This window comes from Pipistrellus kuhlii, unplaced genomic scaffold (genome assembly GCF_014108245.1).
Source record: "Pipistrellus kuhlii isolate mPipKuh1 unplaced genomic scaffold, mPipKuh1.p scaffold_m20_p_24, whole genome shotgun sequence".
Classification (NCBI taxonomy): Eukaryota; Metazoa; Chordata; class Mammalia; order Chiroptera; family Vespertilionidae; genus Pipistrellus; species Pipistrellus kuhlii.
This window is the reverse complement of record NW_023425523.1, coordinates 7,204,536-7,224,317: the sequence shown is the minus strand read 5'-3', so window position 1 is coordinate 7,224,317 and position 19,782 is coordinate 7,204,536. Positions and strand designations below refer to the sequence as shown.

General features: G+C 45.1%; 1 protein-coding gene across 2 annotated transcripts in view; it reads right to left on the bottom strand.

Annotated features, from left to right (window-relative positions):
• Positions 1 to 19,782, bottom strand: part of OLFM3 (olfactomedin 3) — a 74,378-nt gene that overhangs the window by 12,794 nt on the left and 41,802 nt on the right. Inside the window, exon 1 of one of the 2 annotated variants that reach the window (XM_036452787.2) lies at positions 4,281 to 4,518. The exons of the other annotated variant lie outside the window; for it this stretch is intronic. Within the exon in view, the coding sequence (XP_036308680.1) occupies positions 4,281 to 4,409 (129 nt within the window). The 5' untranslated portion in view covers positions 4,410 to 4,518. Of the gene's footprint in view, positions 1 to 4,280; positions 4,519 to 19,782 lie in introns of those variants that run through there. 2 annotated transcript variants of the gene reach the window in all.

Here is a 19,782-nt window from a genome sequence, read left to right as displayed (position 1 = left end):
ATCTGGAGAGGGGCTGGGTGGGCCTCTCAGATGGGGCTGGAACAGCACGTGAATGGAGGCCAGCAGAGCACTGTCTTGCAACGTGCCCAGAGTTACTGGCTGCTCTGTTTGCCTCCAGACGTGGGCAGCCACTTCTTTAAGGGACACACCAGGCAGGCTCCTCTCTCCCAGAGCTGCCGGGGACTGGCATCTCTCTCTGGGCTTCCCAGCGGTCATCTCCTAGTTCTTCTGGGCCAGCCCCCAGCTCCTCACACACCATCAACCAGCACACCGTTCTGTTTCTTTTCAAGGGGTTCTCCGACACGCCCATCTTTTGGGGCTCCTTTCGCAAACGCCCCTTTTGGGTAGTTCATAGAAGTCTCCTATTGTCTCGCCTGTTTCTGGGGCATTGGATTTATCTTTTTCATCCTCCCTCACTGCCGCCTCCTAGGATTTATACCTGAATATCCAGTTGGGATAGAAAGCTGTGTTCAGAATTACATATTATTACAGTCAGATAGAATCTCAAAGAATATACCTTTTGAATGAAAGGAGAAAACAATGCAAAGAGATTATGTACAGACCGGAGATGGAAACAGCTTAGCAGTGGTTTCGCTGATATGATTAAAGGTTTAAGCTTAGGAACAGGATGGGATTAATACATCCAGATGTATTTGTAGATGCGGCTGGGCTTCTGGCATTGGACACAAATCTCAAAAACTGTCAGAACATTAAGGCCTGTCACTCGAATTTAGCTTTCGGATGAAAGAGCAAGGGCCACCCCAATTATAATGTTAGAACACCTTCAACAGCAGCGCCAGCAGCGACCGTGACACCTGGCAGCGTTCATATCGCTGTCCACCTGCCAAGTGTTTGACCACAGCCGGGCAGGGGTCAGGGGTCAGGCGCTGCCTGGAATGAGGAACGTGGGGAGGTGAAGAGGTTTGGTGTTCACTTTGCATTTCCCGCTTCATCAAAGTGCAGCCTGCAGCCTCGTCTGTACTTCTGGTTGTCTCTCTGTAAGAATCATTGTAAAGAGCCACGACCTTCTCTACAACGGAGTTAGTCTAAATGATCCCAATGCAACACGTCACCTCCTGGGCGCTGAGAAGGGACCTGGAGTGTGAGGAAGGCCACTCTAAGAGGAGACTCCTGTTTCGGGTTAGTGATGAGTCCAAGGGGTTGCAGAGTGTCAACACTCGCGTTAAAATGAGGATCCAAACGAGACAACGGAAACCTCCCGTGCAATGGAGAAACTAGGTGTTTGTGCAAAAGGATTGCTTCCGTTGTAACTTGTAGGAGCAAGCATTCAGGTGTCAGTCACACGCGTGTAATAGTAACAGCAGACTTGCTCTAGCCATTGCTTGGCAGCTCACCGGTGCTACGGCCTTTGAACATGGTAGTGACCTTGTAGACCAGGGGATGTTATTCTGCCCATTTTATAGATGAGGACACTGAGACTTGGAGATAGGAAGGAACCTGCTCCAAGGTCATGGGGGGGGGGGTCATCAGCAGAGCTGGGATTGGTGCTTGCCCAGTCTGAATCGGAGCCTGGAAGTTTGCCAGGGAACCACCAGTTACCCGAACCTCCCTGCGCCACGAGCATGGCCGTGTTAGCATTGTCTGAACAACTGTGAAACCTGCACTGGGACCTGAAGGGTGTGCGGAGTCCATGACCTTCCAAAACACCGCCAGTCACAGCGAAGTCTGGTGCAGTCCCTTTGAACCTTCTGTGTTCAGTAGAACTAAATGAACTATTTAGAAGTTCTTAATATTACAGAAGTCATGAAATATTTAAGAGTGCTCTAAATAGGAGCATAAAATGACAATTTCCACAATCGGGGGTGGGGTGGTGTTTAAGTCTGCATTCCTTGCTTAGGATCTAATTGCAGAGCCGTCTTTGTGAATGCAAAGCCACCACACGGAAGTTATTCCAAACTTCAGGGCTTCTCCCCCCCCCCCCCCCCACGCCAAAGATGCATACACGCCTTCACAGCTGATAAGCTCAGTTTTTAAAATGAAATGTTTTGATAAGCACTGCCTTTATACTTATTCAAAGTGTAGACACATTTTTTTTTTTTTGGGGGGGACACCCTATATTTATTCAGCTTATGTAGGATTTGAATAAAATAGCCAGATAGCCGGGCATAGCTGCCAAAAATAGTGTGAAAATTCCTGGTTTGGACGATTCCTAAGAGCCTTTCCAGCATTAACATTTGATGATCTTAATCTAGGAAGTACAGATTCATTTGTTTTCACCGCGGGAATTCTAAAGTATGAGCAATTATCTTGAATAATTAAGGTGGGAAAAGGCCATCATGGACATTGCTCTTGGGCAAGGTACGCCACTTCTGTAAAGCATGCGAAGGAGAAAAGAACCTTTGCCAGCGGTCTCTCCATCCATTCTAGTAAGTATCATAGCACAAACTTTCCAGAACTTTCTGAGGTTTTCCTTTTTTTTTTTTTTTTTTTATCCAAAGGAATATTTGGTTGTGACGGCACATCCATAAACCATAGCGATGCTTTATACTTTTCAACCAACAGATTACCAACCAGAAAGTAAAGAACATAAACTTACTTTAAAATGACAAAAGAGAGGCCCTAAGAGAATCATGCATTCTATCGGAAATTCAAATTCTCCGCCATCAACATTGGAAATAACCAAGCCAGTGTCTTATCTACACACAAGTTGTCCATCTCAGAGGCAAGGTGCGGAGATTGAGGAGCTCAGCGCTGAATTTCTCCGTTCAGTTCCACTCCCGGACGGACGGAGTTTATTACACAACCGAGCTGGTGAGCACCCCGGTATTCACATGCACAGTGAGGGCATTTGGCTCGGGGATTAGGAAGTGGTGTGAGTTTCTTTGTTTTGCAATTGTTGGTGACAGAATGCTTTTTTTTTAAAAAAAATGTATTTCTATTGATTTCAGAGAGGAAGGGAGAGGGAGAGAGATAGAAACATCAATGAGGAGAGAGAATTTCAATCAGCTGCCTCCTGCAATGCCCCCTACTGGGGGGTTGAGCCTGCAACCCAGGCCTGTGCCCTGACCAGGAATCGAACCACGACCTCCCTGGTTCAGGGGTAGATGCGCAACCACTGAACCACACTGGCTGAGCTCCTGTGCATTCTTTCTAACGGCGGTCTTCTTTCCATCCCTCCAGCCACACACCATGCAGCCAGGAGGGGAGTCTCGGCACCTGGCTCTGAGCTTTCTTAAGTCACTGGAGGGCAGAGGGAACATAAGGGCAGGTGACAGTGCATCTCCCGTGAGCTTTGCTGGTGCCCAAGCGCCAGGCCAATCAGGCTAATTATGTAACTAATTTAACCCCCTGGCTCTACTCAGTTCACGCACATTAATTGATAGATTCATTAGTAGTAGTAGCTGCAAACAAGTCTTGAACATAGAGGATCTCGTGCCGTTTTTACTGGCTTTTTCCGACTGTACTTGCGAGAGTCCGTGGCAAAAACAGATCAGATGAAAACATAGACCTGCAGGGGCGGCAGGGAAACTGTCTCTCTGGAGCAACCCGTCTATTAGGTTTATGCACTTCTATTTGAAAAAAATGATAGTTTTTGTTTTTGCTCAGGAGGGTTAAGAGGATTGCTAACTAAGGTGGGCTTCCAGTTATCAGAAGAGACTTGGCTTCTAATCTGAGGAGGGTGAAGAAGCCATTCATTTTAGGGAAGGGAGACTACAGGAGTTACACTTGTAATGGAAAAGTCTTTATAAAAAATTAAACAGTACTGAGAGAAAATTAAACAGGCAAGCTATCTGTTCTTGGCGTTTCTTAGCTTCTTAAGGTCTTTCTGGCAGGCTTTAAATTGCTGAAGTTTTTATTTTATTTTATTATTAGTCATTTATGTTTAAAAGAGGTTGGCTTCTCTGGCTGAATGCATTGCAAAGTCACAGGAATTCAAGTTCAAGGAAGAACCTGCTATCGCACAGCTAGATTAGAAAGACGAGACTCTGTAGAAACAATTAATGGGATTTATTAAGAGAAGATCTAAAATACAAGAAACAAAACAAATCAAATGTCCTCCCGAACCTCAGGTTAATATCTATCATTACGTGTACGCTCTCTAAGCTGAAGCATTCAGTGAGTCTGTTTTTTCCTTGCGCAGGTAGTAATATCTGGGGAAATCTATTTTTTCATGGAATTTTTACGCGTTCATTAAAAAAAGACTAACGTTACACCCGCCCAGAGAAGGAAAAATCTCAGCCTTTGAAATCACAGAAGCCAGCCCGCTGGTTTAGGCACTCACTCCCCCAGAGACCCAGCCCGCCCGCCCCATGACTTACTAAGGCGTCTGGTGTCCACAGCCTCGTGGTGTTGAGCTCTACCAGGGCGGGGAGCGTCTGGGACATCCAGTTGGAGATTATGGCCATGGAGCTCAGCAGCACGCCCAGCTGCAGCAGGGGGGGGCTCATGGCTGTGCAGCTAACGAGTTTTCCCGGGGACTGCCTGTGAGGCTGGTGCCGGGGCTGGCAGCTGGGAGGCGTGCCCACCGCAGCCACATTTCCGCAGGAAGAGAGATCACTCCCCAGCTCTGAGGCAAGACAGGCTGCCTTCTCCCCTCCCGCCTGCCCGGAAAGTGCCTGCCCCGCCTTTTCCCTGCTCCCCAGATGCTTGGATCTCTCATCCCAGGAGTGCTGGGCAGGCCTGGGCTGGTGTTTACTGGAGCGAAGGTTGCAGGGAGGGGAAATGGATCTCGCCATGCCCTCCACCAGGCAGCGGGCATGCAGAGTGCATTCCCTCCAGGGTTTCCTTGCTTGTAATGGGCTGCTCTTTATCCTTCATAAAAAATGCACCTTCCCAGGGAGGGAAGCCAGCAGGCCATCCCAGACACCACTCGGTGCCTGCAGGTTGCTCCGGGCACAGTCAGGGCAGGAGAGCAGGCCTGCAAAGGAGTTCCAGGATAGGAGAGGTTTTCTTAAACAGTTGCTTAACATGAGCTTTGTTGCCTCTAAAAAAAAAAAAAAAAAAAAAAAAAAAAAAAAAAAAAAAAAAAAAAAAAAAGAAAGAAAGAAAAAAGAAAAGAAAAGAAAAAAGAAAAAACACTCAAAGAGGAAGAGCTATTGCCTGCAGGGTCAGACAGCCTTAGCGGAAGGCTTCTGCTGTGGGAAGTTCACGTGTGCTTCCAGGAGATGCTCAGGCACCAGGCAAACTCGGGTAACTCTATGTTCTCCCTCAGAGGCACAGCCACGGATGCCAGGAGTCTGCCTCTGAGAGAACAGGTGACTTAGCGAAAATGCACAGAATCGGAACCCGGGGGTTGGAGGGCTAACCTTTGTTCTCATGCAGTTTGTTGCGTGACTGGCCAGTGACTCACAATCTCCTCGGCTTCAGGTTTTTATGTCTCTACCGTTTCTCTCTGCTCTCCCAGGCTCTCTTCAGATCTGTCCGTCAGGGTTTGGTTCGAAAATGTGTAGATGGAATTAGAGCCCCCTGGGTCCCTTCGTTCTATCCTCTACAAATACCACAGATCGCCCACATCCCAATCTTTGACCCCAAATGGTAGAGGTTGTCTGCACCATATATTGGGTTTAAAATAAAAAGAGAGAGAAGACATAGGGAAATATTGTTGAATAAGAATTACATGTTCTAGAAAGAAAAAAAAAATACTGTTTCCCTTGAGAGAATTCTGAAATTGTTTGTAATTGGAATTTTCTGTCAAAGCTCTGTGTTTTTTCTGAAACAGTTTGGCAGGCAAAATGAAGACAGTGGCTTTAAGAAAATGGAAGGTGGGTCATGTTTATGGAGATGTGTGCCCTTTAGACTTAACAACAGCTTGAAAGTGGGGTGATTGCTGAGACACCCCCAAACCCTCCCTTCTAGTTCATAGGAACCAGGTTGTGATTTTCCCCTTTAAAATACACCCAGAGGATTTCAATTGACTTTTAATTTTTAACCAAGTGTCCAGAAAACAAAAAGTAACATTGTTGTCTTTAAAAAATCATACCATATAGGAGAAAGCAATAAGGATAAAAGCACAATTGTTTATATTCTGATCTCGGTACTAAAGAAAAAAGTATTCCTAAAAAGGACTGTGAAATTTCACCTTTGGAGTACCTTGTGTCAAGAACAAAACAGCCAAGTGGATTCACAAATCTAATCCCGTCAAAATGCACCTGTAACTCTATCTGACTCTAATAAAGGAGGGGAGTATCTTTTCAAGAGATCAATTCCTCAAGTTGAAAACTAATACACATGCAATTACTGGATAATTTAAGATGCAACATGGCAGATGGTAATTCTACTTATTAACAAAACTGTCAGTTGACAAAATAAGTCTCTTTAGAAGAATATAGGCTTTAACGTCAGGAGGAACCAGACTCTTCATTGCAAATCTGAAAGAAAGGAAGAAATAAAAATCCCACATAAAGGGAATGCTTCTCGCAATTTCCCAGAGATCCGAGATGCAAATCACCACACTGAAGACAGAGAGAAAACAACAGTGAAGGCTTGTGATTCGCTGATGTTGATGAACAGCATAAGAGCGCTAATGTGTTGTTTTTAGAGCAGGTTTAAATGGCACTTGTTGAAATAGAAAAGCTTTCATTCTAATGATTATTAGTTGTGGGACATAAATGTAGCTACCATTTGTACAGACCTAAATAGTTTTCTGGTGCTCCCAGACTCCATCGAAGTGATCATCATTCTAATTTCCATTCTGGAAGTTGAGTTCTAGTTTGCAAAACAGGATGGTGATTATTCTTTGTTCAATAACTATAAAACCTACAAAATGCATTATTGCTAATGGAATGCTGAAAGATATTGACCAATGCATTTATTTATTAGTTTTCTTATGGTAATCAACCTTCCTATTATCCAGAGAATATTTAATGACTAAACCTATATAATAAATAATTAGTAAGCAAATAAATAATGACAAAAAAAAGACTTATAGGTGATCCTATGTGGTTGTGACATGTTCTGTCACTGGAATTTTATCCCCCTCCCTTGATTTGGAGCACAGAAGTTTAACATCGCTTTAATGCTCAATGTACTTTCTAGTTTGGGGCTATACGTGGGTTTCTGGGGTAGGTGTGAGTAGGTGTGGGTTTCTGGGGCAACTCAGCTGAAGTAGATATGAAAAAAGTCAAATGCATGGAAAGACCCTATGGCCACATAAAAATATGGTAGAAAATCCCAAAGTTTGACCTTAAGCAAGACAAGAAAAAGAGAGTGGGATTACTTGTTAAGCAACAGGATCTTAAAGAAGGAATCATCATCTAAGTGTACTTTATTGTAGTTTAAAACATTTAAACTTTGAGGTTGGCTTGAGGAAGGGGGGAAATGGCGTGTTAGAATGGAGTTGTGGAGATCAACTGAAAAATTATTGGAGGAGGAGGAAGAAGAGAAGAATTGGGTAGAATAATGATATGAATTGTGGTCCGGCTCAAAGAACAGTTGAACCAAAGTGCTGTCAGGGACACCTCTTCCTCTCCCGCTCGCTGTCTCTTTAGAGCAGACCATCTGGAAAGAGTTGTCTGTGCTCACCATCTTCAGTTTTTCTCCTCCTACTCAAGTTTTTGTCAGCACTTCTTTACTCCACCAATCAATACTACTTTTGCCAAGGCTGACAGCAACCCACATGACTAACTTTAGCAGCTAGTTCTCAGTCCTCAACCTTCTTGACCTCTGGGCAGTATTCATCAGACGTTTACTTTCTCCTCCTCAGAATAATTCCTTTCCTTGGCTTCATGGACACCACATTCACTTAGTTTTTCTCCCCGACTCCCTGACCTGTCTTTCGCAGATTCTTTTGTTGATTTTTTGCCCCTCATCTATATGCTAATGACTCCCAAATTCGTTTCTTCCTCTCAGACCTGTTCTATCAATCCAGACCTGTACATCCAATTATCGACTTGACATCCCAGCTTGGATGTTTAATAGACATCTTAAATTGAACACGTTAAAAAAACCGAGCTCCTAGTATGACGTCCCCATCTTTAGCAGACAAAACAGAACTCCAAAGAAATAAACAAAAGCAAAAACCACATACACTCAGTCATTCCTATGTAATCCTCCCCATTTCAACACCAAGGTTTGGTTGGTCAGGCAAAAAGGTTAAGTTTCAACCTTAACTTTTCCTTTAAAAAAATTATATCTTGGTGGAGGGGTTGAACAAAACAGAAAATAAAAATTAAAAACTCATGGGTGCTGATTGCCAAGGAGAGGATGGGTAGTGCAGGAAGGCGTAGGGGGGTAAATGGTGATGGAAGGATACTGGACTTGGGGCAGTGAACACGCCATACAGTGTACAGATGATGTCTTGTAGAATTGTGTGCTTGAAACCTATATAATTTTGTTAGCCAGTGTCACCCCAATCAATTCAATAAAAATGCAAATAAAATAAAATTGTATATCTCTTACTGATTCCATCAGCAGGTCTTCTAGTCCCTATTTTAGAAACAAATAAGCCAATGTCATATATTGCACTTTGCATGTGTATATTTGTGTGCCTGGTGGATGTATATGTGCATGCAAAAATATTGAAACATTCTGCTTATGGCTAAGAATGCTTTTCCTTGCAAGGGTCAGAGTCAGAAAGCAAGCGGTTGGGGTCTAAGCCTAGAAGTACTGTCTCCAAATCTTGTTATGTGTTCTCCTGATAAACCTCAGGTCATCCAAACTTCAAATGCATGTGGAAGCAATCTTCTCTGCCTCTCTCGTCTTTGGCTAATGAAGTTTTGTCTCTAATAACAGAGGGAAAACAGAAGGGACCACAGGCAATGGGAAAGACGAGTTCAAATAAAAGGGTTAGAAGGAGGTGGCTGTCTGTGTGTCCAATCACCAGACTCCCCCGGTTTGGCCCTGGGCAGCTAATTAGGGGCCACGGAAAGCTCCTGGAAGTCAGTGCTTTGCAGTTCTTGCCTGGAGGTTCCAGGGATGTCTTAAAAGCGTTCACTAATGAAAGAAGGAGTTTAGAGTGAAAACCACGAGCAGAGTTGTTTGGAGGAAGGATTTCTGTCTTCTCATCTCCACCTTCCTCTGCGAGGCCGGAGGGGATCCTGTGTTGGCAGCGGCTGCTGCTTCAAAGGAGGGAAAACGGGTGTGTGGGAGGAATGCATTCCGGGCAGACAGCTCCTTCCTTTCCCCTGACGTTCTTCGCCAAGTGGAAGACGTGGGAACACATACATTCAGGATGAAGCCAGAGGGAAAGAGGGGGCACAGGGCTGGGACAGAGAGACCCTCAGACCACAAGGCGAAGGATGTAGACTTGGTCTTGGTTTAGCCCCCGCCTTACTCTGCATTCTACAGCGGGAAATGAAGCTATATATTAAAGCGAGTCTCCTATGCAGCCCTTTCCCTGCCATGGAGTCACAGGGAGGAGCCACCTGTGTCCCTGCACACCCACAGACTCCTCCCACTCTGCCCTGACACACTGCTGGCCATGCAGCTGCCCAGAGCCTCGGGTTCCTGTGTGGAAATTGGGGTTAACAAGAGAACCCAGTTCCGTAGGCATGGGTAAGGGTGGAGTCCATGTCTACCTATGAAGTGCTTGTCACACACAGGCCCCAGAAGATAAGGAGCTGTCTGTCCCTCCGTATTGGGCATGAGTCCAGCACCCCGGAGTGTCTGGGCCTTCTCTCATCACCATGGTGAAAAGGAGAGAAGGAGACATTGCGAGTGATGGAGAAGGCCATCAAGCGTAGGGGTGGATTACGCACATAAAGGCTTATCTCGAAGAGTTTTAGAAGTGCAGCATATTCTTGATTCTATTGTGGTTGGTTCATAGGGATTGGCTGCTCACAGCATCCTAGGGCGGGTCTAAGCCATGCCCCTCCCATAGGCCAGCCTAGGGGAGCAGCCTATTGCAGTCCGTCTTCCCAGCGGGCATTCTAAGGACTTCACTTGCAGGAACTCATTCAACTCTCACGCAAACCCTAGGAGTCCGTATTGTTGGCACAACCAATTTATACACGAGGCACTGAGGAACTGAGAGGTCCAATGGGCTAGTTGAGGTCACACAGCTAATCAATGGCAAGGCCAGTATCTGAACCCCAATAGTCACATCCTCAGGATCTCCTTAGTCACGTGCTCATGTGCACACAGCACACACAGACAAGAACAATGTGATCATGGCAAATATTAAATTTCAAAGGTTGTCCTTTTAAAATAATTAGAATTATTGGTTATGATTTAGCCATTGGCATGCTAAGGTGTCTTCCGTTCCTGAATTTATCTTTGCTTGTGATGGGATAGAGCGGTCACCTGAGTCTCAGGTGAAGGCTCGGCCCCTGCTTCACTTCCAGTGGCATCTGTTTTTGGGTTTTTCTACCTCGCCCACCTCGCCAGGCAGCCCGAAGTGTTAAACTATTGCCAAAAGCTTTTCAGAAAGACATTGCTTAGGAAGAGGCACCTCAGCGTGGTGGGGAAATTGCCCGGTGATGAGAAGTGGACCGTCTCCGTGGCAGTGTGAAAGGACACCCTCGCTTCACATGTGCAATTTTCTAACAGGGTGTTTCCTAAAGCTTATCTCCCTTGTGAAATTTGAAATGGATGTTTAGCAGGAACCAAAGACCTATTGGTAGTAAATAACCTCAAACATTAAAGGACGGAAGAATGGGCTATTGAGGTCACATAGCTAATCAATGGCAAGGCCAGTATCTGAACCCCAATAGTCACATTCTCAGAATCAATAAATCTACTTAAACAGCCTAGCTCTGCAGGGTTAGTTTCATGTAGGGGCCTTCGCTGTGTCATTTGTCTGCACAGCCCCTCACCAGCACGTGTAGTTAGGGTGGTTCTGTAATCCTGGTGTCAAAAGTTCTGCACTTGCAGCAAACCAGGCAGGCTTTGTCCCTGGAAGGGCCATGAGAAGGACACATTTTGTAAAAGGGAGTCAGAAAAACAGGGTCGGTCATAGAAGCACCACCCTGTAGACGAAGCTGTATAATGCTTATTTCCTCATCCTCTGGGCTTTTTGTTTCCAGGCAACTAAGAACTATTAACCTTATGAAGATGGTTTTAGTAACGACAGAAGTAGCGATAACCAAAAGAGGTCCAGTGACATACAGAATTACGAACTTGACCGTGGATAAGCAAAATGTTTTGACAAATGCTGTCCAGCGTTATTGATGATCCCCCTCCCGTTTACTACCTTTTGTTCTCCCCACATTTTTCAGCTTCGGTATGTGTTGTGTTTTGCTGATAGAAAAACACAAGCGGAAGCATGTCATTACCCTCTCATTGACCTCTAAAGACACCGATCTATGAAACATTAAGTTCGCTCGCTGGGCCAGAAACCGTAGTACACTGAAAAACACAAGGCTAAGATGCACGGCTTCATCTTTTGAGGAGTTATCAGTCTTGGAAAAGAACAGAACAGAACAGAACAGAAACAACTGTGGCCATTTGGGCCGCACAGTCCCAGCCTTACCGGGATGCTCAGCGGAGGCGAGAGAAGGCAGGGCGAGTGCCATTGGCGAAGCGATGGGGAAGGACTTCCTTGGGAAAGGGATGGGGAGGACTTCACTGGAAAAGGATGGGGGAGGACTTCATTAGAAAAGGGATGGGGGAGGACTTCCTTGGGAAAGGGGTGGGGAGGACTTCCTTGGGAAAAGGATGGGGAGGACTTCCTTGGGAAAGGGATGGGGAGGACTTCCTTGGGAAAGGGATGGGGAGGACTTCCTTGGGAAAAGGATGGGGAGGACTTCCTTGGGAAAGGGATGGGGAGGATTTCATTGGGAAAAGGATGGGGAGGACTTCCTTGGGAAAAGGATGGGGAGGACTTCCTTGGGAAAAGGATGGGGAGGACTTCCTTGGGAAAGGGATGGGGAGGACTTCCTTGGGAAAAGGATGGGGAGGACTTCCTTGGGAGAGGGATGGGGGAGGACTTCCTTGGGAGAGGGATGGGGGAGGACTTCCTTGGGAAAGGGATGGGGAGGACTTCACTGGGAGAGGGATGGGGAGGACTTCATTGGGAAAGGGATGGGGAGGACTTCACTGGGAAAGGGATGGGAAGGTCTTCATTGGAAAGGTGCTGGTGCCGTCGTGTAAGTTCAGTCTTAAATGCTCTTCATTTTTAACCTGCTCAGGGCAGTGGACGGTACCGTGGACTATGGGTCCTACAATGAGACGCCGTGTAGGTTGTGAGGAAGTGGGTTCTGTGCTTCCGATGGTAGAGACTTATATCCTTCAGCTCTTTCCGGGTCAGTGTGCATCCCCTGTCCCTGTGTGTCCCAGGTTGACCTCTCTTTCTATCAATAAAGTCGATCATAGAGGGCGGTTGAGGGTAAGGAGACTGTGGAGCGGAAGTGAGTGTTGCTGTGAAAACAGCCTTTTCTCGGGAAGGAAGGCAGAGGAGGACCGGAGCTCCCAAGGGCCCGCGTTTACAAAGAAAACTCTTCCACAAGCACACGTCACGTGAGCAGGGAGTAGCGGGAAGGCGAACACTTAGCCTCATGAGAGGCGGGAGGCATATGGCCAAATTAATTCCAACAGAGACACTTCCTGTCAGGCTTCTGCAAAGAGGTGTGCAGGCGCAAATCACACAGGCGGCTGAGAGAGAGGAATGGAGGTGGGCTGTCTGCAGTGCAATCCCTGTCTTCCCTCTCGGCCACATTCCCTCCTCTCTCCCTTCCTTCCTTCTTTCCTTCCATCTCCTCCTTTCCTTTCTCAAACCTCCCTCCCTCTCTCCCTCCCTTCCTCCCTCCTTTTCTCTCTCCCTCATCTTCTTCACTTTCAGCAAACCTGGCTGAGCCTCTAGTAGCCCGCACTAGGTGGGGGCTGAGGAGGGTTGCAGGCTCCCAGGGGCTCTGCTGTCTTGCCGAGGAGAGTAGCTGACTGCAGTTGGAGCGTGGAGCACCCTCAGAGGGCACACACGTTCTGCGTGTCCCCTCTCCCTCCTCCGGTGCTGCTGAAACAAAGCAGAACCAACAAAGGCCCTTCCCCCACCTGCCTTCAGCATGCTGCTCAGACTGAGATTCGCCTCTGCCTCCAGTCTGGGGTAGTGGTGGTGGTGGTGGTGGTGGTGGTGTGTGTGTGTGTGTGTGTGTGTGTGATGGTTCCAGGTAGCTATTGGATTAGCACTCGGGCTGCTGGGACCTGCTGCTCCACAATGCCTGCGCCCTGCTCCTGTGGGCCTCACAAATAGCTTTCTTCCAAGACGTCTGTGAGAGAGAATGCGCTCTCTCTCTTGTATGTTTGCCTTTCGATAATATGTTAGTCGATAGTTCCCCACAAAAATTAGATTTAGAGCCATCGGAGGAGCAGGGTTTGTTTCATGGGGATCACTTATGCATTCCCCAGGATTTATGGATCATTCTCTCTGCGCTGGACACTGCATGTGAGCCATCGGCGAGGAATAAAACCCACTCTCTCAGCATCTCACATGCTGGTGGGCACTGACAGAAACAAGGGGGTATGTGGGGCGAACGTAAGCAATTCCAATAGAGCGAGTGGTGTACAGAGGAAGCGGGACAGGAACAGGTTACAGCCCATTTTGTGTGGGGGACAGGGGAGCAGCCGGGTTGGTGGGCCCACAGTGGGCGTGAGCAACAGGGCAGATGCTCCCTGCGATGGCATGGCAGGTCAGGATCCCGGATGCGGGCCCTCCTTCTTCGCACCTTCGTTTCCCTTCGGCTCCCGCTTCCCCTGACTCTGTGCTCAGGGTTGAGAGCGTGGGTTGTGAGGCTCATTGTGTCGCTCACCCTGTTGCCCTGGGTGGGCTCTTTGCTGAGCTTTGTGTTATTGTGATAATGTGTGTGTGTTTATATCCTGGTGGGTTCTCTAAGTATGCAATCTGGTGCTTCGGGGTGGGGTGGGGGGTATTTCAGCATGGGAGGGAAGGCACGTGATTCTCCCAGCTCAGGGCCACGGGAGGGGCTGGCATCCCTACGCCACAGAACGCTGTCTGTGGTATTTAAAATCATTAGTGTTTGCCCTAGTGTATCCAACAGCCGCCCAGAGCCACAGCTGGCAGCCCCAGAGCCTCTGGCTGCGGTGCTATTGGTCCAGGGCTGAGAATGGCATGCGGACTCAGAGTGGGCAGGTTCAAGGGCGAGCAGGTCGAACTAGGGAACTCGGAAACATTCAGCTCTACCAGATGTGCTTTTAAGAAGAAAAGGAAGAGTTGGCAGCCAAGTCTTGAAATCACACGCCATTTCTAGTCAGCTACATATTTATGTGGTCAGAATTTTTCTCAAAGAGAAAGTTAGCACAGTGATTTGTCATTGTATGCAACAAAGCTATTTGCATCTCCAGATGCACACATGAGAAAAAACACAATCATATTTCATCAGCCGAAGAAATCTATCCAGATGTAGGGCGCTAACTTGCTTATTTAAAATATAGCCAGATGAAATAGAATGCCCTAGTAATCAGGAAATTGTTCCATAGGCCAAATGCATTTAAAGAAACACAATTAAGCGGCTTGGTAAATATAAGTGAATATAATAAAAGTTATTTCTACTTTAAAAATGTAGAAGTAGAAGCTCAGTACTTCTCTGTTCTACTCAATAGAATCATTGATTTGGATTAAAATGTATTTTTGTGTTGGTATTAAGTTAGATACATTTTATTTATCCTAGTTCCATTTTACCAAAGTTAAATACCTTCAGTATCATTGTTCGCATACTGTAATTTGCACATTGAATCAATAAATAATAAACATTTAAAGTTTATACTACCACATCTCTTTAGATTATGGTGATTAGTACCTAAATATGAATAGTTGGCTTCATAAAATCCTAAGTAGTTTGTTAAATGTCCCAGCATATTAGGAATGCAATCTGCATTATGAAATCTGCTGGATGGCAATTTTTTAAAACAGCCATAAAAGAATGTGGTGAATTAAAGAACATTTAACAGTACTTAATGTGAACTAAGTTAGCTTATGCAAATAAACATTCATCTACTCATATTAATGTTTTCAGATATGCGTTCTGCATAAAACATTTTTGCAAGTTAGCTAATCATTGAAATGCAACATGTAATGATCACTTCTCATTTATTCAAATATTTGTAGGTTTTAAAATAAACAATAAACATAGCTCAGTAAAGGAATATTGCTCCACTAATTTTAACTTCTGTGTGTGTGTATGTGTGTGTGTGTGTGTGTGTATGAGATATAAAATATTTATTTGGCTTTACTATGTGTTGTGCCTCAGAGAAAACAAGCTAGAATATTACATTTTGAAGATGTTAGAAGATGAATGGTTTCTTTAAAATTCAAGCAATCGGCTCTTTGCTGACAAGATACATGGACAGTGGTCTGTCTGTCCCTCCAGCCAGGGGGACAGCAGTTTTTATAGGTCCTTCCAGGCCGTGTGTCTGCTGGTCACTTACAGCAGGTCTTCTGGTTGGTTCGTATTGTTAAACCTCCACTCACGATGAATAATTGGAGGCCAAGAGAAGGTGAAAATGCCGCCACGTAGCAATGCAGCAGAAAAACCCACTCACACTCTCTCTATTGAAATGGATAAAACAGTATTATCTCAAATATGTTTTTTCTGTCTGTCATTAGATCATCCCCCCATTTTGAAGCTGTAACAACCCCCCCCCCCAAAAAAAAAATTGTTTGCATGGGAGGGATTTAGAAAGTGTCCTCAATTCTTTATTCCTACCTTCCCATAATCGAGCGAAAATGGTCTTGCCAACTTAGGAAGAACTACAAGGGGAAACTTGACCACCATCATTTGAGTGTTACAAACCGGGTTTGAGTTGGATGCAAAGCGATTTAACTGAGCTTGCAAAGCAATTTGCGCAAAAAATGAGGAAATCATTTACATCAGTGACTGGTTCCCCGTGCTGCAGAGCATTTATCAGACTTCGCCGGCAAATTCAATGTTTCCCTGCTAATGTAGTTACTGTACTTCAGATGAAAGGCTTTCAGAAGGAACACAGGAGGCTGTAAATACTTAAAGACGGTGCACTTCCTGCAGTTCTTCGTGTTTAAAATCTGCTTTTCCCTTACACTTACAATGAGGATTGGGCTGCTCATAAATATTCATTTCATGAGGATCTTCCCACAATTCTTTGCTGGCAGTGGGAAGCACCTGCTCTGAGCAGCCTCGGGGTGCAAAGCGGATGGATCAGAGGGAACTGGAGGGGCCAAAGCCTGGTGCCGGTGTTGGGTGGGTCCTCAGCCCCCCCCATCCCCCGCCGGTCCATTAGCTTCCAAGGTGCCTTGCCAGTGCCTTGCCAGTGAACTCCGAGGGAAGCCATGGCTGTGGGGCCACTGGAAAACCCACACCCTCCAAATGCTGCGTCCTCTGGGACTAAGAGTGGCTGAAACATAAATGTTAGCTTCAGAAATTTAGGGCAGGCAATTAACTCCAGAGCTCTTGTTTTTATTTGTTTAACAATGAAGACAAGTTTAAGCCTGGCCAAAGGAAGAAATTATTTTAACGTTAAAATTCCAAGTGGAATATTGTCATCGATGTAATTTATTCAAGGTTTTTTTTGTGTTTTTTTTTTTTTGTTTGGCTTCCCATGTTTTTTCATAACTATCCTACCTTAACGCTGGATGTCAGAATTTTTTAGGGGACAGTGTGGGTGGGCTGTCTAAGGGTTTCAGTGTGGGCTGTACAAATCATTAGAGCTCTTAATATATATATATATATATATATATATATATATATATATATATATATATATATATATAATGTATACACACACACACACACACACACACACATGATTGTGAGTTCTGTGGAATGGCCCAAGGGAGGGAAACGTGGAGTGATCTGGAATGAGCTGAACTATCCCTTCAGCCTTGAGGTTCTAACAGAGTTAAAGGAGAGCCATGAAAGTTCCTCATGGATCCTTCCATGGTAGAAATATTCTTAGATAGAATTATTTACTTTGCAGAGACTCAAATAGACAAAACCCATGAGATAAAAGGTATGCTAATTTGTAAGACTCTTAATTCCTTCCGGTAAGCACATAATTGAAGAGAAACTTGATTTTTGCCTCTTATAAATTCACTCTACTGCTGACTCTATGAATATTTGGTAGACCATGGATCCTTCCTTTTGTGAAGGGCCAAAGCACAGAATGTATGTCTCAAGATTTATCTATTAGCATCACTGGTGTGACTCAGTGGTTGGTTGTCGACCTATGAACCAGGAGGTCATGGTTCGATTGCAGGGCACATGCCCAAGTTGTGGGTTTGATCCCCAGTAGGGGGTGTGCATGAGGCAGTTGATTGATAATTCTTTCTCACCTTTGATGTTTCTATCCCTCTCTCCCTCTCTGAAATCAATAAAAATATATTTTTAAAAAAGATTTATCTATTAACCACTGTATTTTCCTTTTAGAGTTTAGTTTCATGGTTTTGTGTGTTGCCAACTATACAACATAGTTTGAGTAGTGACCTTCTTATTTCTTCCTATTCTTGATGATTTCCCTATCTTATATAAATGGAAAACCATTCCTTAAAGTAACCACGGAATTCAATGTTAGCTATGTTGCTGTGTCTTAATTATCTAATGCTGTGCTCTTCATTATTTCATCTTCTCTTCGTAAAAGATGGCTTGATATTTGTTAGGTGTTTTATGTCTTTCTTGGCTTTAATGAGCAGTTTTGCGTTTTGATACAACATACAGTGTCTGGTTCTAAAATTCTTTTCTTCTGTCTTTCATCATGGCGGGAGTATTACTCATTCACACAGTGAACTTGGGTTTATGTAGAAGCCTAGATTTATCTATGGGCTGACTGAATGCTCTTTTGATAACTGCAATTCTGAATAGAAGATAGCCAGTTATCTTCTACTTCATATTCAGAAAATTTTAATTTATGGAAGAATGATATAAAGACCCCTTGGTACATGAATTTTCTGAATTTCTGAAATATTCATAGAGTCAGCAGTAGAGTGAATTTATAAGAGGCAAAAATCAAGTTTCTCTTCAATTATGTGCTTACCGGAAGGAATTAAGAGTCTTACAAATTAGCATACCTTTTATCTCATGGGTTTTATCTATTTGAGTCTCTGCAAAGTAAATAATTCTATCTAAGAATATTTTTAATTGCAAAAATAAAAACAATTTAATTTTTAATAAAAATGGATTGAATAATTACATTCACATATGTTCAATGTGAAAGTAAATAACTTAAACAGGAATTTATTTTTATGTATAAGGTGGGGCAAAAGTAGGTTTACAGTGATTTGTATGGAAAATAACACAATAATAATTCAAGAATAAACTCTGTGTCTCACTGACAACTGTACGTTGCCCCACTCTGTATGTTACTTAACATTTAATATGTTCATATTTTATTTATTAAACTTCATTCCTATCTTGCTTCTGTCCCGATTACAGGGATACATTTGAGGAGTGAATGAATTCCAAGAAAGTGGGGGCATCAAGATGATGCTCCATTTCCATAACTTTGGCAGCAAGGTAGGGGGGCAGATGATACGGAAACTTGACATAGAGCCGTCACAGAAAGGAAACGAGGAAATCGAGCTTGCTTGCTAGCCAAAGAAGAAGGGACCTATAGGACAGAGGGAAGGCTTGGAGGTGGAAATGGAGCTGAAAGGAACTAGGGAGCTTAGAATAGACAGAGGGCAGAGGACAAGTTAAGGGAGAGTGTTGCAAGAAAGAATGTCTCAGTCATCACCCGTATGCTGAGAGAGAAGTGGGAATGCCAGAGAGAACTGAGGTGCTAAGGAACCCCTCCAGTCCTTTGGTCCTGATGGCAGTAATCGGGAACAAGAATGCCTACTGTTTATTGAGGGGCTGCTCTTTGCCAGGAACTTAACTGCATTTAATGGGTCAAGTGAGGTCCCTTTCATCTTTCCAAGAGCTCTGGGCAGGGTGGGCAGCAAACACTCTCGTTTTCAGTGTAGGGAACAGAATCTTAGGGAATAGAGCTTGTTGGAGAGTCTCAGTGAGAAGTAGGCCTGTGAGTCAAACCTAAGACTCTCTAGCTCTGAAGCCCATGAACTTGACCTGCAGGCCAGGTGGGTGGGTTGGGGAATGGGAGGATCAAAGGGATTTTTCAGCAGCCCTGGTGATTCACTCAGACAGCCTGGCTCTGTATTGCATTGAGTCTGGTTTTGGGACATGTCCCAGCAGAATCTGGCAGCCTTAGGACAAGAAGGCAGTAGAGAATTTGAGGCACTGCAAGGCAACCATTGCACATGGACAAAGGAGACAGAAGTTGTGACGTGAGTGCTGACCTTCTCAGGAGAGAAAGAAGAGAAGCCCATGAGGGTCGCTAATTGGAAGTTCAGGGACTTGAACTTGACAAGGACAGGGACAGGGTTGCTAGGTATGAGAGGAGGAAAAAATGGTTTCGGAAAGGAGTTTCATTCCTTCAGAAACACCGAAGCACCACACAGGTGGCACTGTGATGAGCCCTGGGTATCCAAAGGCTGACGAGGTGTAGTTCTGCCTGGGGATGGGCTTTAAGGTGCTGAGATGGAGCAGAGTCTATGTGGACTGAGTCTATGTGGGGGAACTTGGGTCTCTGTGGGGGGAAGCTGAGTCTGCGCTAGCCCCCAAACACCAGGCTGATGCATGCAAATAGCATCGCACAAGACAACTGCCCAGAGCTGGTGGCCAGCAGCACAGTTCGGTGATGACAAATGACTCTCCCGGAGACTTTCTTGGAAGGTGAAAATGGATGGCCAACAAATCAGGGCGAGTTACTTCTTCCTGCGACTGAAAATAACTTACAATTTTGAAGACCAGTCATCCAGAAAACACAAAACTGCTGACATCAGTCCTGCTAGGACCTGCCCGCCTCTGCTCCCCACAACATTCCGGTCACCACCAGCCCCCGCCATGTCTCACATAACACACTGTCAGCGTGTAGTCAGTCTCTCTCTCTCTCTCTCTCTCTCTC